The sequence below is a fragment of the Orussus abietinus genome, unplaced genomic scaffold (genome assembly GCF_000612105.2).
Source record: "Orussus abietinus isolate OABI.00-Male unplaced genomic scaffold, Oabi_2.0 scaffold61, whole genome shotgun sequence".
NCBI classification, from domain to species: domain Eukaryota; kingdom Metazoa; phylum Arthropoda; class Insecta; order Hymenoptera; family Orussidae; genus Orussus; species Orussus abietinus.
In genome coordinates this window covers 157,111-172,208 of record NW_019394279.1, presented here as the reverse complement: position 1 = coordinate 172,208, position 15,098 = coordinate 157,111, and the positions used below count along the sequence as shown (strand labels likewise).

The following is a 15,098-nucleotide window of genomic DNA, read 5'->3' as shown; positions in this document are numbered from 1 at the left end:
AGACGCCAAGAAACTCGGCAGAATTTCCGGCCAAATACATTATTCGCGTGTAAAGACTGCTTGAGTGTATTTCCGGTTCTTCCTCGACGAGGCAAAGAACTCCGCAGAATTTCCTGCTAAATAAATTATTCGCGTGTAAAGGTTGTTTGAGTGTATTTCCGGTTCTTCCTTGACGAGGCAAAGAATTCCGAAGAATTTCCCGCCAAATACATTATTCGCATGTAGAGACTGCCTGGGGGTATTTACGACAAAGCCTACAGTCGGTGACGCAGAAAACAGGAGCTTTTCAATTTTTCAAGGCCTCTCTTACACCTGGAAAGTTGGGTAAGATTCTTCAGTTTAAGTTAATCGATTCGATAGAGTGAGTTTCCGTCAAGTACAGCGATTTTGTTAATGTTAGTAGTTGAAATATTTGATCTCTTTTAAGGTGATTTGGAAGTGGCGTTCGAGGGGTCTCGTTTAACTCATTCGAAACTTTTCTCCAAACTGGGTGCACCGAATCATTTGAAATGTTATTTCGTGAATGCGAAGGCCCCAAGGAAGGGCCTAATACCCACGACATTTCATATTTGTAAATTTGTTTATAAACATTTGTTATGTTTTAATAATAATTAAATTTCATGGATGTCAGCACTTTCCTTAGGGTCTCCACATTTACATGGTCAAATTTTAAACGATTTGGTGCACCTAGTTATGAGAAATGTATCATAATGATTGATCTCTCAGAAGCCACTTTCATCCCACCTTAATGCGCTTATACCCTGGTCAGAGAGATAGTTTATTAATTGTGAAATTTGCGCATATTATTTTAGAAGTTTATGAATAATATATTCTCATAGGTATCTTGAAAATGGAATCAAAGCCAGTGATAGCTGAATGGTTTAAGGGCAAGGATGTCTTCATCACTGGAGCCACCGGCTTTATGGGCAAAGTTTTGGTCATTAAGCTTCTCAATGAGTGTCCAGAGATTGGAAAAATTTTCATGCTAGTCAGGGAAAAGAAAGGCGTCCTCCCTCAGGCGAGATTGCAGACGTTACTTCAGGTAAAGAAAGTAAAACTATTTAACTTTGTTGACTTTTTGTTATGACAAGTAATTTTCTAAACGCATAGAGAATACTGTTTCTCACATATTGCTCGCATAACCGATTTCAATCCATTTTACCTTAACCTGTTACTTCACCCTTTGAGGAAATATGTACATTGTTGTTATATTAATGAATACATGTTGGTTTTCAACTTTGTCGCCTAAGAAGGCAAAGGAATATACGAGGTGTTTCCTATTTACACGTTAAAACTTTGAAAGCATATGAGAGACTGAGAACAAACTAAGAAATAATTTCTATATGGATTTGTTCACTTTTGCATCCTTCCAGCAGAATTATAATATAATTATAAAACCAAAAGGTGTCATTTTTCGATTATCTAATGCAAGACGAGAGTTAATGCATGGTCCAAGTAGAAGAGTGCAGCTTAACATTTTAACCAGTATTGAAGTACGTAAAATCAGAATATTTGCAACACACCCTGTCACTGCTAAGTGCAATGCTTGCATTAATGCAAAACGTCGACATTTTGCATAATTTCTGCATTAGGTAAGCGAAAAATGGGAACATCTTGTATTGGTAGTTTTTTAACTTTCTCAAAACGAGAGCAAAAACGAGCAAATCTCTGTACGTGTTCTCTTAGTTTATCAATTGGCCTTTTAAAATTTGTGCCATTTAAATTGGGAACATCCTGCATATATTTTACATAACTTTTGTATGAAAAGTGATAATCGTTTGATATTTTATCTGATATTATATGTATAGAACGATCTTTTCTATAAATAAATTACCCATTGGAATAATTACTGTCAGAATGAATAGAGTAATATTTATATTCCTAAATATTTGTTATGCTAATTGTTAATACCTAACTTAACCATGCTTCTACATCCTTGGCTGAGGCGTGTCGTTTCATGGAAATTAGCTGAGTAACTGAAAATGTCGTAATTTGTTCGTTAATTTATGCAAGTCACAACACGGAGAAACTTAAATGAATGAATGTATCCATTGAGTAAATTGCGAAACCTACGTCATAAGTCGATATCAATTGAAAAAAAAATCATCGAAATCCTCGTGTTTTTCCAGTTCGTAAGCCTGGCATTGAAAATATAAATTTGCGCAATTCTTTGTCTATGGACATTTTGAAGAGTAATTATTCGTCATACTCCAAGTAATGTAATATTACCTTCCAAGGCTCCCGACGTGAGAAAGTTTTTTTACTCCGTAATATCATGATGATATTGCATTCCATAAATTCTGCATATTTAAATTCATAACTAAGAGTGTTTCTCTGCACGCATCGTCTCACCTTGAAATCTGTTCATAAAAGAAAACAAAAATAAGATCGCTTCTACAAAATCTTCCATTGTCCATTGTTGGAAGAGTCTCGCGCCTTTGTTATTTTTATTTTTGACGTCAGTTACTTTTTACCTCTCTTATATTTAGCACTCCTTTCCCGTAGACTTCTGTAGACAAGTTTACGTATTCATAGGGATAATCTAAAGCATTAAATATAAATTGTAAACATTATTTATCACGCTTATTACCTCAACAAGTGTTTAATAATAAATTGAACATTACATTATTGTGATATTCCCAAGTATTCCATATTTCAGACGAAATCAGATCGCATACTTTACATATAATTATACAAAACGCTGTTTCACTTTTTCTAAGTTGTAATTACATTACCAATACATAATGATATTCTAAATAAAAAGCAAGATACAGTAGTGGAGATATTCCAAGGATTCATTCTAAAATGACCATTCCTATAATAATGTATGTAATCGCCCCCGTAATCGCACATTTCCTAGTAATTGTTAGAAGACAATTCTGGCTTCTCTTAATCCGAAATTCGATTTTCCATTCGGGTAATTGGATTCGCGTGATTGGATTCGCCAGGTTCGGATGAACTGCGCAAACAATTGATATACGACACATTCCAAGTACATCCCTATTAATTTTATAATTATACCGTAATCTACTCTTTGAAGGTGTTACGCCATGTTGCGTACACCAAGAAGCAACGAACTGCACGACTCGCTCATAAAATGGAGATTTACGTCAATAAATCACCGTTTCAATGCGACTGTGCATTTAATATTAGTTTAGTATATAGAGGAAACTAATTAGATATCGTTTGTAAAGACGCGCAAATTCTTTGCATTGCGCCATGCAGGCACATGTATGCATTCATAGTTTAACGTCATACGCATACAACTGCATAGTGCAACTACCGACTATGCGGTGTATCGGAGTAGCATTGCCCTGACCGCAATGAGAGTTAGATGATTACTTGATAAGTATGTACCTATGTTCAAGTGAAGATGCTGCGCTCGACTTCGTCTAAGCATGGCATTCTTTATTTACGTGGGTTCTAAGTAATAATCATTAATTTCCCGATACATGCCTACCTTAAGTACAAGTGTTGTACGCCCTCGTTAAGGTGAAGTGAAATCCCCTTCAAATCAGTCGATTCGAATACAACACTTTTTTTAAGGGTATTAGACCAAACTGTCCGAAACTTTGACACATCAGATCATCTAAGAATTGTCCTGATACATTCAAAATTTGGATTTTTGAACAAATTTTTTAATTTAGCCCGGACCAGAAACAAAATGGCGTCGAGCTCTCATATTTCGATCAATATGCAATTATCGAAGGCTCCGATATGAGAATCGAAAGGATCAGGACAATTTTACGACAATTTAGAACACTCTGGTAATCGATAAACTCGCATTTGAACGGGATAAAGGCAAAAAAAGTGTCGTATGCGCTTCTATGCTAAAACGATGGGATTACGAGGTCTCGGAGTGAAAATTTAATTCACCTGGAAATCACAGATGGCGCAGGGGGTCCCTCTGCAGTCAATTAGGGTCCTAGAAAACATGAATTCAGAGGATTTCTGGCGTTTTACTTCGATTTCTTGATATTTATTGTACGAAAACGACAAGTGGAGTATGCCATTTGGTATAATATCCAATATAATTCGACACAGCTTTCAATATAAAAACGAACGTCAGCAACGTAGGCATTTAGAAAAATCTTCCTTATCGACGTCGATCAAGTTCCTCGACGTGTTTCACTTCACCTTAAGTTACATGTCCTCGAAAAGACCAGACAATGCCGTGAGAAAGCCAAGCAGAGTCCTTTCGTGTATGCATATTGTAATTTTACTTCACAATCAGGCATACCGCAAGATCATTTTCTTATAATAAAAAACCTGAGGCGATAATACCGTACGGTCTGATTCATCACGGACGTTTTCACTTTCTTTTGGCCGCAAAGTGCACGTACGCCATTCGAGTGAGGCTTTAACCTATTTCACAATTCTCTTTATTTCCGAAGCAATCTTTTATCAGAATTTATTGTCCAATGTGCCATTGTATGTTATTAATTGTCGATAGTAGTTGTTCACCTGTTTGGATATCTTCATTGAGAAGAATTCACTTTTATATTCTCTTAAACGTGCTAGAAAAATGATAGGTTATATGTTTGTCCTTATTGTTAATGATTCAGTGGTTGAAACTTGGAAATCTGTCAGAATGAAATGAATGGCTAGTTTCAATGTCGCCTTTGTCAGATTTTATTCCCAATGCATGCATCACTGTGCTGTAATTTGCGTAGATTTTAATAATGTATTACTTTAAACGTGCAGAAATTTCCATGCAATTCTTATATTGTGATATGCTTTATGTATTTCTTATTCGGAGTTTGAGAAGGTCAAGGCTGCATTTTAGCATGTGTTTGATGCAATAAAGAGATGTTTCAAGGATAAAATATGTGGATTCAGATACGTGCAACGTTTCATCGGGATTAGAGATATTTCGTAAAAACGAGTTCTTAAATCCATCATGATTGCAAGATTATTATTAATACAGCAATTACGAGATATATTAAAAGCGGCCTTCTTGCAAAAAAAAAATTAGATCAAGGCCAAAATTGATAGACCCGGATTTTTACGAAATGTCAAGGAAATATAAAGCTTTCACTAAGAACGAGGAGACTTCTATTTACATACTATTCGGAGAAACATTAAGGACGTTTCGAAAAAATGTTTTATACCCAGCAGTACATATTAAACATATAATGTTTAATTCTAATAGATATAAGCTGACGCATGTAAAATAATATGTAAATGATAAGAAATGTTAGGTAGTCATGCAAACAAGCGCAAATATACCCTACTAATATGACTTGATTAACGAATTAATTTAATGTTTTTAATGTTTTCGACAATATTATTACTTAATATACCGATGGCGATGTTGATGCCGACGTTGACAATGCGCATAAATTTCAGTAATTAATTTCTGCTAATTCTTGGAGATTTTTACATTTATTTGAATTTATCACATTTAGGGAAGTTTTCAATGCTACAAATAAGATAGAGTACTAGAACAAAATGTATTATATTTCGCAGATGCTTACGTACCTACATGTTTTGTGATTTTTTTTAGCAAGAGCCCTTCAAATCGCTCCAACAAACACATCCCTTTAAAGTGAAAAAACTCGTAGTCGTTTCCGGAGACTCCACGATGAAGGATCTCGGCCTATCCGAGACTGATAAGAGTATTCTCGCCGAGGAGGTATCAGTGATATTTCACATGGCAGCAAACGTCAGATTTGACCTTCCTTTAAAAACTGCAATCACGATGAATACAAAAGGAACTGCCAATGCCCTGGCATTTGCGAAACAGGTATTTAAACTATAATTATATTCCTCGTATATCGCGACAAAATTTAAGCAAAACTTCAGCAGGAGAATATATATTGAACAGAAATTTTCATAATTGTAATACAATGGAAATAATGTAACTTGTAGAAATTAAACGCCCCTTGTAAATACTGTATTACGTTTACTAGAGCAATGCTGATTTTCATATCTTGCAACTAACTTACGCTGTAAAGGATTTATTACCTGTATTACTTCTCTTTGTTACCCGTACTGAGATTACTTGCAAGAATGTCACTTTTGGATTTAGTTCAGTTACATGCAACGATTCGCAGTACTGAACTTTTGACGTAAGTACATATTAATTTCCCTCGAAAGTCTGTAATAGTGGACTTTCCTTTGTAACGGAATACTTATCACGATAGTGTAACTCAAATGATCGATCATTGTTCGGCGATTTGCGGACCGTGGAATCAGATCGAGGAATAATGCAACCTCGAGTGCAGCGTGACGTTTACTTAACGCAGTCACCCGCAGTATGCACTTTTTCCAACTCAATTTCCTTTTGTTCGGTAATTACTGCCTCTCCTTTCAGATCCCCTTTCTAAAAACAGTTTCGGGTAAAACAACTTCGCCGAATACAAGCTCACCTTTTTCTTTTATGTTACATTATATTCCTGGATGTGTTTAGATACATAAAGCACTGAAATCACATTACAGCCAAGTATATAAGTCACTAGATGAGTGCCTCTCATACGATCTGGTATCACTTTGTCACTTTAATCTCTTCCTTTCGAAATTTCCATACTCACATAATTCTTTTTTATATAACTATTACTCCTTTACATTTAAATACATTGCATTACCAATTAATAACAAAACGTTAAATGATTCCTTATGCTTATTCGGTGGGATCACAAGTTTTTACATTTTCCTCGAGTCAATTTCCTTTCATTCGGTAATTACTGCCAATCCTCTCAGATATATCTAATAAAGTGGCTTATAAACCACAACAAAAGTAACTCCGACCGACAAGAGTAATTACATTACCGTATGAAGTCCTTCCGTTCTATGTTGGATAATTTTATTTCAACGTTGAAACGCCTTTATTCATTTACTTATATTGAAATTTCGACGAATCAAAGTCAAATTCGTGGATGCGTGAGATGCGATACCTCAGTACTTAATTTTTTCGAAAAAAAAAAAAGAAATAGTTTCGAGAAGTAATTCTTAACTTTAATTCTATTTTATTTTGATGGATCTAAATACTATTTTCAGATACAGCGACTGAAAGCCTTCGTTCACGTATCGACGTCGTTCTGCCAATGCGGCGAAGAGGTTCTAGAGGAAAGAGCCTATCAGACCGCAGTTACACCGGAAAGTGTTATATCTATGGTGGAGAACGAAACCGAAGACAGATTGAAGGAAATGACCCCAAAACTTTTGGGGGACCAGCCGAACACGTATGCCTTCAGCAAAGCCTTATCGGAAGATTTGGTCGTAAGAAGTGGTTTGCCTGCAGGTGTTGCTCGCCCGTCCATTGGTAATGACGATAATATAAATGATTGCGCAAAGCAGCGACTTAAACATGGAATCTCCAACAATTAACTAGTGCGAGGAAAATCGATACAAATAATCCGTTGCTCGATTATTATTCGCTAGATAAATGACGGCTTGAGTAATGCCACAAGTAAATCTGACGATAGAGGAGACTTCTGATCCCTTGACAAAGAAATTAATGAACATAATTCCTCTATTAGTGATCATTAAACGTTTCGTCATAACGCAGCATTAGTGATTAACGATTATTCGAGCGACCTTCATCAAATAAGTCGGTACTTTTGGGAAGTGAATTCGAAAGTTTAGGCGATTACTGATAACGAAATAAATGAGGGTAGATGGAAATAATTGCTTTTGTTTATTCGCTCAATTTGCTGTCATTTTTTAGTGACTGCTTCTTGGAAGGAACCGTTTCCGGGGTGGGTGGAGAACATGAATGGACCAACTGGACTGATGATCGGAGCTGGGAAGGGCGTAATTCGTTCGATGCTCATGAGGGGTGATGATTACCTCCCTTTGATTCCCTGTGATATCGCTGTCAATGGAATCATTTCATTGGCGTGGAAAGTGGGCCTCGAACAGCCCGACGAACCGATTTTCATGAATATCTCTGAAACGGGATCGAATCCAATCCTGTGGCGATATGCTATCGAGGTTGGCAGAAAGCACGTCTACGACTATCCGTTTTCAGGTCCGTCAAAAACGAGATATTATTGTTTAATATAGTTAAAGTTAGGGAACTGAAGGTAACTATTTATTTATGTACATACAATTCTGCAGGTAATAGAGAACATTTGAAGGAGAGAACGGAATAATCCTCTAGTTCTTCTTTAGTCTTTGTGTTTAAAGCTTCATGTTTGTCAAAAACCAGAAACCGAATCTATTCTCATTAATACCATTAATCTAGTGTAGCATCTAGTCAGCAAAGTTTTGGATGAAAAAGAATTTCAGGAACTTGAAATTAAATGCTTTTTAGCACTTTTTCTTGTATCGAATTAGTTTACCATCCTGCTATAAGATTCCGTGTATATTTCAACAAGATTAAAATTAAGTCGAGAGACAATGTCGATATTTACATCGGATTGGTTTGATGTTATTTAACCCTGCTTCCCGTCGACCATTGATGTGAATCGATAATGAAGTATTAATTTTCAAAACACGTCGCATCATTCTCATTCGAACCAAAGTATTTCTTTAGCAGACTCTTCGATCATTCACCTCGCGTTTGCAATTGTCAATTCACGGCCACGTTAAACAAGGCTTTTGGCGTAGCTGCGTAGAAAACTAATCTTCTCGTGCCCCGTATGAAACTTTATACGTCATGCAACGATGTTAAAATAGAAATCAATATTTAGGAGTTAGTCTGTTTAGGGCTGACATCGCAAGAATTGACTACTTAGATTAATACATTATTCGCCAGACAAATTTATATTGTTTTAATAATTGTAGATTTACATAACGATTTTCAGTAGTATCGATACATTCGTACAATAATGTAGTATTTATACAGTAATACAGATAAATTTGTCGGTATCAAAGAGTAAAATTAGTTATAAAATTATATAATAGGATATTAAACAAGACCAACGAAATGGCAAGGAAAAGAGACTCACTTTTACAGTCAATATTGCAAGAATTTACTTCTGGCATTGAAATATACCTTTTAAATCAATTCTACATTTATGTTAAGCATAGAGTTACGCAAAGTGATACTGGAATTCACGAATCAGCCGAAATGTACTAAATATATTATAAAATGTGAACTTTTATTATTGAGTAAACCTGTATTGAACTATAAACCTTGAGGTAAGTGTAGATAGTGGAAAGGAAAAGGAATACAATCAATCCATAGTCAGTACGTTGTTTGCAAGATGTTTAAAAGAAAATGAGTAGAAGAATGTTAATTCTGTTTTGTAATGTACTTTTGCTTGCAATTGTCTAGATGTACTCTGGTATCCGGGAGGATCCATAACTTCATCCAAAGTCATCTTTTGGGTGAACTCGATTCTCTTCCATTTACTTCCTGCATACATCCTGGACGGATTGATCATGTTAACTGGTAATAAACCATTCCTAGTACGAGTACAAGGAAGAATTTCAGCTGGGCTTGACCTTCTGAAATACTATACTACGAAAGACTGGATTTTTAGGTGAGTGCCTGCACGCTTCCTCTTATAAAAATTGTCCTTCGCAGAGGTCAATTTAATTCAGAATAAATTATAAAGAGTGGCACATCGCATACCCACGCTACTTCTATAGAAGGGAATTTAACTTAGACAAAAATAAATATTAAGATATTCTTATCAAATATCATTGAAAATTTTACGAATGCAGAATTTTTACTTCAGACACCTTCCTGCCGATCGAAAGTTTATTAATACAGGTTAACGCTCTTTTTTTGTAACAGGACCGACGTTTTGAAGAAATTGCAGGATGAGCTTAGTCCAGAAGATAGAAAAGCATTTCCCATGGATTGTACAGACGTATGCTGGAACGAGTATCTAATGAATTACATATTGGGCATCAGAAAATACTGCCTGAAAGACGATCCTTCGACTTTACCTCAGGCTCGACGAGTCATGAATTATCTGTACATTGCCGATAGATTTGTTAAACTGATCCTCGGACTATTCATCGTTTGGCTGATCTACTCGCGGTTTACTTCCGTCCCATCGAGGAATAAAACATTAGTAGAAATCGACGATTTGTGAACGATAGAATACACGTTATGTGGAATAGAATATCTATAGAATACTCAAGGAAATCGTCAGAGTTTCACGACAAATCATTTTGCAATGTGCTCGATCGGTTTAGCAGCAAAGCATGTTGCAAAAATCCGAGTTTACTGATTTTAATGAACAATACATCCTGCGTGATATCGTCAGAAGATGCTCTCCTATTAACAATCGACAGTCTTCGTAACATTATTGTAACTAATATTTCAACCTTTAACGTAGTTCCATTGTACATAATACGTATTGTAAGCGCGACTTATAGACTGAGACATCTCCACCATACTTTGCACTTTAGATTTGCTGTGCATATTACGTATAAGATATATGTGTTACTTGGGGCAGGTTCTTTTTTTACCAGATCTTTGTACGAACAGAGTCTAATAATTCCTTATTCGGAAAGAGCACTGGAATCGACGAGGATCATTAATTGTGAAATAAAAATGAAGGAATGGAAATATGACGAAACGAGAGTAATAAATTATTCGGTTATATTTTATTCCTGGTCTGAAGGCTTCGGTAAACATTTTTTTTTTTTTTTACAAAAATTGAGGATCTCCCGAATGCACTTTCGCTTTCTAGGATTTTAAGTTCACATATACTCATCCGTCGTTATCCGTCTTATTATGTATGTATGTAAGCGATGTGCCAATTTTGAAATAAACTTTGTGCTACATAAATAATGGCTGAAAGGAACAATTTTACTAGAGCGGCGAACCGCGTGGTGATTGTTTCCGGTCATACATATCCCATTAAGCAACCTAACGACTTTCCTATTGCAATCACCTGATTCATAGAAGGGTAAAACGAACGTAGGTAATTAATTTACCACAGTGAAGACTTTAAAATTGAAATTAATAGAATAATCGTGGCGCGAAAAGAAAAGACGTAAATCCTGGCAGCTGCATGCATGACTGGCAAGTAATTACAGTTAAATTTAACGATACTTTTGTGTGGTTACGAGCTATCTTAAATTGCGGGCAAAAGAATAACTCATCAATTTTCTTGGAAAGAGTAATTAACCTGAAAATGCTTTACCGAAGTAAATTGGCGCACTTTCTTGTTAACCATTTTTTCAGATGAGGACCTTGTTAGCTCTTATGCAAATTGAATGCATTAATTTTTCTCGTAAGAATAATGAAATTAAGGCTTTTTCATGAATCATTTATCAAAATGAAGACATTGTTCGCTCTTTTGAGATTATTAATTACAGGAAGGTAGGCTGCTTACAACTCGCACCTTCTAATTCTGGATAATTACTGTATAACTTTCCAAATTAGCAATACGTAGCTCTGCAATTGTTCATAAAACCGCGATCTATTTGCTCAAGGACTTGAATCGACTTAATTTCAAGTCGCCAACTTTTCGTACGTGCAATTTGTTCGAACACGTTCGATTTCTAACACTCGGGCCAGGAGTTGCGCAAGTACTTAGGAATTATGACGAAGAACTAATGAGCAGAGAAACTAAATTCCCGATCGGCAGACGCGGAATAAGGAGACGGGAACGAATTAGTCGAGCCGACCGGGATAAAAGACTTAATCTGACTAATTCGTAGAAAGTGAAATGGCGCAACGAATGTGAACATTTACATGGACGTGTGACGACTTTCGTGCCATTGAGGATCGCTTTTTTCCGCATTTCCGCCGAAAACAGGGCTCGAACAAAATAACGAGTTTCGGTGACATTAATGAATAACAATTGATTATGTTTATACATCGATAAAATAATGTATATCGGCTCAAAAGCTGACAGTGCACGCAGTAACAGCAATAATAAAATAAAAATGAAAAAGCGTACTGAAAATTGAGGAATATCGGAATAGGAGAACGTGAATATCAAGATTGCAACCGCATTAATGAATAACAATTTATTATGTCTATATGTCGATAAAATAATGTATAACGGCTCAAAAGCTGGTAGTGCTCGGTGCACGCAGTAACAGCAATAATAATATAAAAATGAAAAAGCGTACTGAAATTTGAGGAATATCGGAATAGGAGAAGGTGAATGCTAAGATTGCAGTCAGCAAAAACGTAGATGTGGAGCAGTGGTTCTTAACCTGTGTTCCTCGGAGGACGTCTAACTGGAATTCTACATATTTTTTGCAAATATTTGCGCATATTGTATACACATTTGTATATGTATTTCTCTATATTTTTATTTCTAATTGTACGACCTCATTAATATTGATATTCCCAAAATTTCCCATACAATAAAAAAAATGTTCCATGAGCTCAAAAAGGTTGAAAACTTTTGATATAGAGGCAGAGAAAGTGTTGACAAAAGTCAATCAAACCGTGTAATAGATTCTAATAACAGTTATGAATTACGCCCAAACTTTACGACTTGAGAAGCTATAGAAGAAAGAATATCTAAATTAAAAGGTCAGCTGAAAAGTGCGTGGATTTGAAAAGTCAAAGGAAGGGGGGAAGGTGGACATTAAAATTGCTAGCCAGCGAAATCGTCCTTTGAGTCTACACATGTACAGGTGATAAAAAAGAGTCCAAACTCTATTATGAGTCCTAATGACGCTCATGGATTACGTTTCGTCAGGCAAAAAAGTGGCCATCGTATCTCGAGCCTGTTAATCGGCGAAATGAAAAAGTTACATAAGTCGTATTTCAACCGCGGTGGCATTTTGATCAAAGAGTTATGGTGATGGATCGGTCCGAAATTTGGAGGATTTGTCTATGAAAAATGGCTTGTGTGCTGAGGACATTCGAGAGGAGACCATCGGGCTGGTGGCGAGCTAAAATGTTGAAATCTCCACTGGTTGGTCGAGTCGACCGGCTAACGCGAGTCTTTGCCGCGCACGAAAGTAACTTACGTCACTAAATAGAGGTCGAACCGCTTCGCTCTGACGTTCTTACTTCGGAGGAAAGTCATTTCAAACCGAACCTGCAGAAGGATTCTATTTCCGAAGAAAAGAATTCACGCAATGTCGATCATCCTCCGCCGGCAACGTAACTCAAAGTCTGTTTGGATTAGAGAGAGTTGAAGCTTTTCAATGATTTTGCATATTAGTTGTCATAACCGAAAGGTAAATTAATCCTGTTTGTAGAGAGTACAAGGAGGACTGCAGCATCTATACATGCGTTTCAAAAAATCAGGATTAGGTTTTCTGACTGAAACACTTTACATAAGTGGAATTTAAAAATCCGGTTACTATCGGAGAGTTAAATATACATGAGGAAATTACAATAGTCTCGTGGAATGGGACATTGAAGATTTGATGATTGTTACTAGAGATTAAAATTAACGAGATGATCGAGACAAAGTATTGAGTATTATAAAGTGGAATTGAAAGGTCTGTTGATTGTTGTCAAGGATTCAAGTTTGTTACATTCGCGTATGAACATCACCGTGTTGCTAAATACAAGTTGAATGGCTTCGAGTTGACGTTCTCACTTCGGAGAAAAGTTCTCCAAACTGAAACTGTGTAAGAATTTTATGTTCGAAGAGAAATCTTGACGTAATCTTGGTCATCTTCTGCAAACAACATTGACGCAAACTTTGGATTAGCTCGAGTCGAAGCTTTTCAATCATTTTGCGTGACAGTAGTCGAAAGTAAAAGACAAACTTTAGAGTTTTTTGTTGTAGAGAACCTTTTTTTCTAACTACTTCAAAAAAATCTCAGGTGTAGCGTTAAGGTGCAAGTACTGTTAACAGTTTCAGTACATGGTATTGACCTTCTGGATAATATCCCGATACGATTACGTAGAATTACTCGATGCACTAACTATACTTAATGCCGGCTATGTAACAAGTTGTATGAGCTACTTGACCACAGCCCGTTCCGAGAGCATCACTTGGAACGTGAACTTTACGTAAAGTACTTATGTCATTTAGAGGTCGAAGAATGTTACGTGTCATTTAACAATATTTTATCGAAACTACTCTCCCATATAATATTTTTCGAGAGAAAAATAAATCATCAATTCAGAATACTGTACTACATCAGGACCTATAAGTATATATTCCAACTGAATTACGACAAAACGCCGAATTGGGCTTCCTTAAAGAGCATTTAAAGAAAGGCAGTCTTATTAATATAAAAGCTATTTTAATTTTCGTCGTAACGAGGAAACTTTTGATCTTTAAGTTCCAGGAAAGTCTGAGGTAACAAAAATCCCACATCGGCAGCTGAAAGGCGAGACGGTTTTATTGATTTTTTATCTTTTATGCGGAAAGTGAATTCCATCACTCACTCTCCCTCTCTTCTTCAATAAAATGCACTTCTTATCGTAAAGGTGCTTTTTGCAATGTCTCTTTTAACTGACAGATATGCCACGAGTGCGAAATTCCAGATCTGCAAGTTTTGCTGAAACGATTCGTTGAAGAAGGTACAGATGTATGGAGATACTTCAGATGTACGTGCACTTACAGGTTTATTATTTCTCGGAGATTGCAGAAGAATTCATAATTAACAAATTGGCAACAGCTGCAGAAAATTTCACGTTCGGTCTGATACGGAGATCTTGCAATATAGAGATCAAGTAAGTAGCAGCTTTACAACTCGAGTTTTTATTAAACCATGTATGATATCATCCTTAATTGTTTCGCGGTACGTGGCCTTTCTCTGAAACACAGCTGAGATGGTTTTTCAATTTTTCGGTCGTACTTATAATCTTCATATCTGCTTGATTAAATAGATAACCTAGAGTAGATGTTTGGTACCTTTTTTAAAATCTTGTATATATATTTATTCATATTCAGCATCGTATCAACTGCTCTTCTCATTAACGACATATCGTAGTGTTAGAGTGCGTATATCCTAATAAAGCATGTAATAAATGATGACTAATAATGAAGCATGAGGAGTATGACACGTGACTATGAAACAAGATAGAGAAAATAACAAAAAATAATATGGGGCCGGCACGTGCAGAGGAAGTGAAACTTTTATGTTCAATAGAGTAACTGTAGAAATGAAATAGCGTTTCGATTTTCGAAACAGGCCCCATACATGCGAACTTATATGTATCATCGTACCATAAGTGTCTTCAAAGACAGTTCGCAACTCCCATTTCTATGACGACAAAATTTTAATGTAAATTGCTCTAAGTAACAATGGAATAGCTA

The 15,098-nt window shown here is 36.1% G+C and overlaps 1 protein-coding gene across 1 annotated transcript; it reads left to right on the top strand.

Moving 5' to 3' along the window:
- Positions 1–360: 360 nt before the first annotated feature.
- Positions 361–10,650, top strand: LOC105699957 (putative fatty acyl-CoA reductase CG5065). Its single transcript, XM_012425420.2, has 7 exons — positions 361–395; positions 840–1,042; positions 5,507–5,746; positions 7,000–7,264; positions 7,670–7,972; positions 9,224–9,431; positions 9,689–10,650. Exons 2-7 carry the CDS (start codon positions 851–853, stop codon positions 9,990–9,992), a joined length of 1,512 nt encoding a protein of 503 aa, XP_012280843.1. The 5' UTR covers positions 361–395; positions 840–850; the 3' UTR covers positions 9,993–10,650.
- Positions 10,651–15,098: the final 4,448 nt, after the last annotated feature.

What these genes read in the sequence shown, in the direction of transcription:
- LOC105699957 (XM_012425420.2), top strand. Translation starts at nt 851, where the DNA reads ATGGAATCAAAGCCAGTGATAGCTGAATGGTTTAAGGGCAAGGATGTC. An exon ending in GATTGCAGACGTTACTTCAG is followed by an intron (nt 1,043 to 5,506) that starts GTAAAGAAAGTA and finishes GATTTTTTTTAG; the next exon opens with CAAGAGCCCTTCAAATCGCT. An exon ending in TGTTGCTCGCCCGTCCATTG is followed by an intron (nt 7,265 to 7,669) that starts GTAATGACGATA and finishes GTCATTTTTTAG; the next exon opens with TGACTGCTTCTTGGAAGGAA.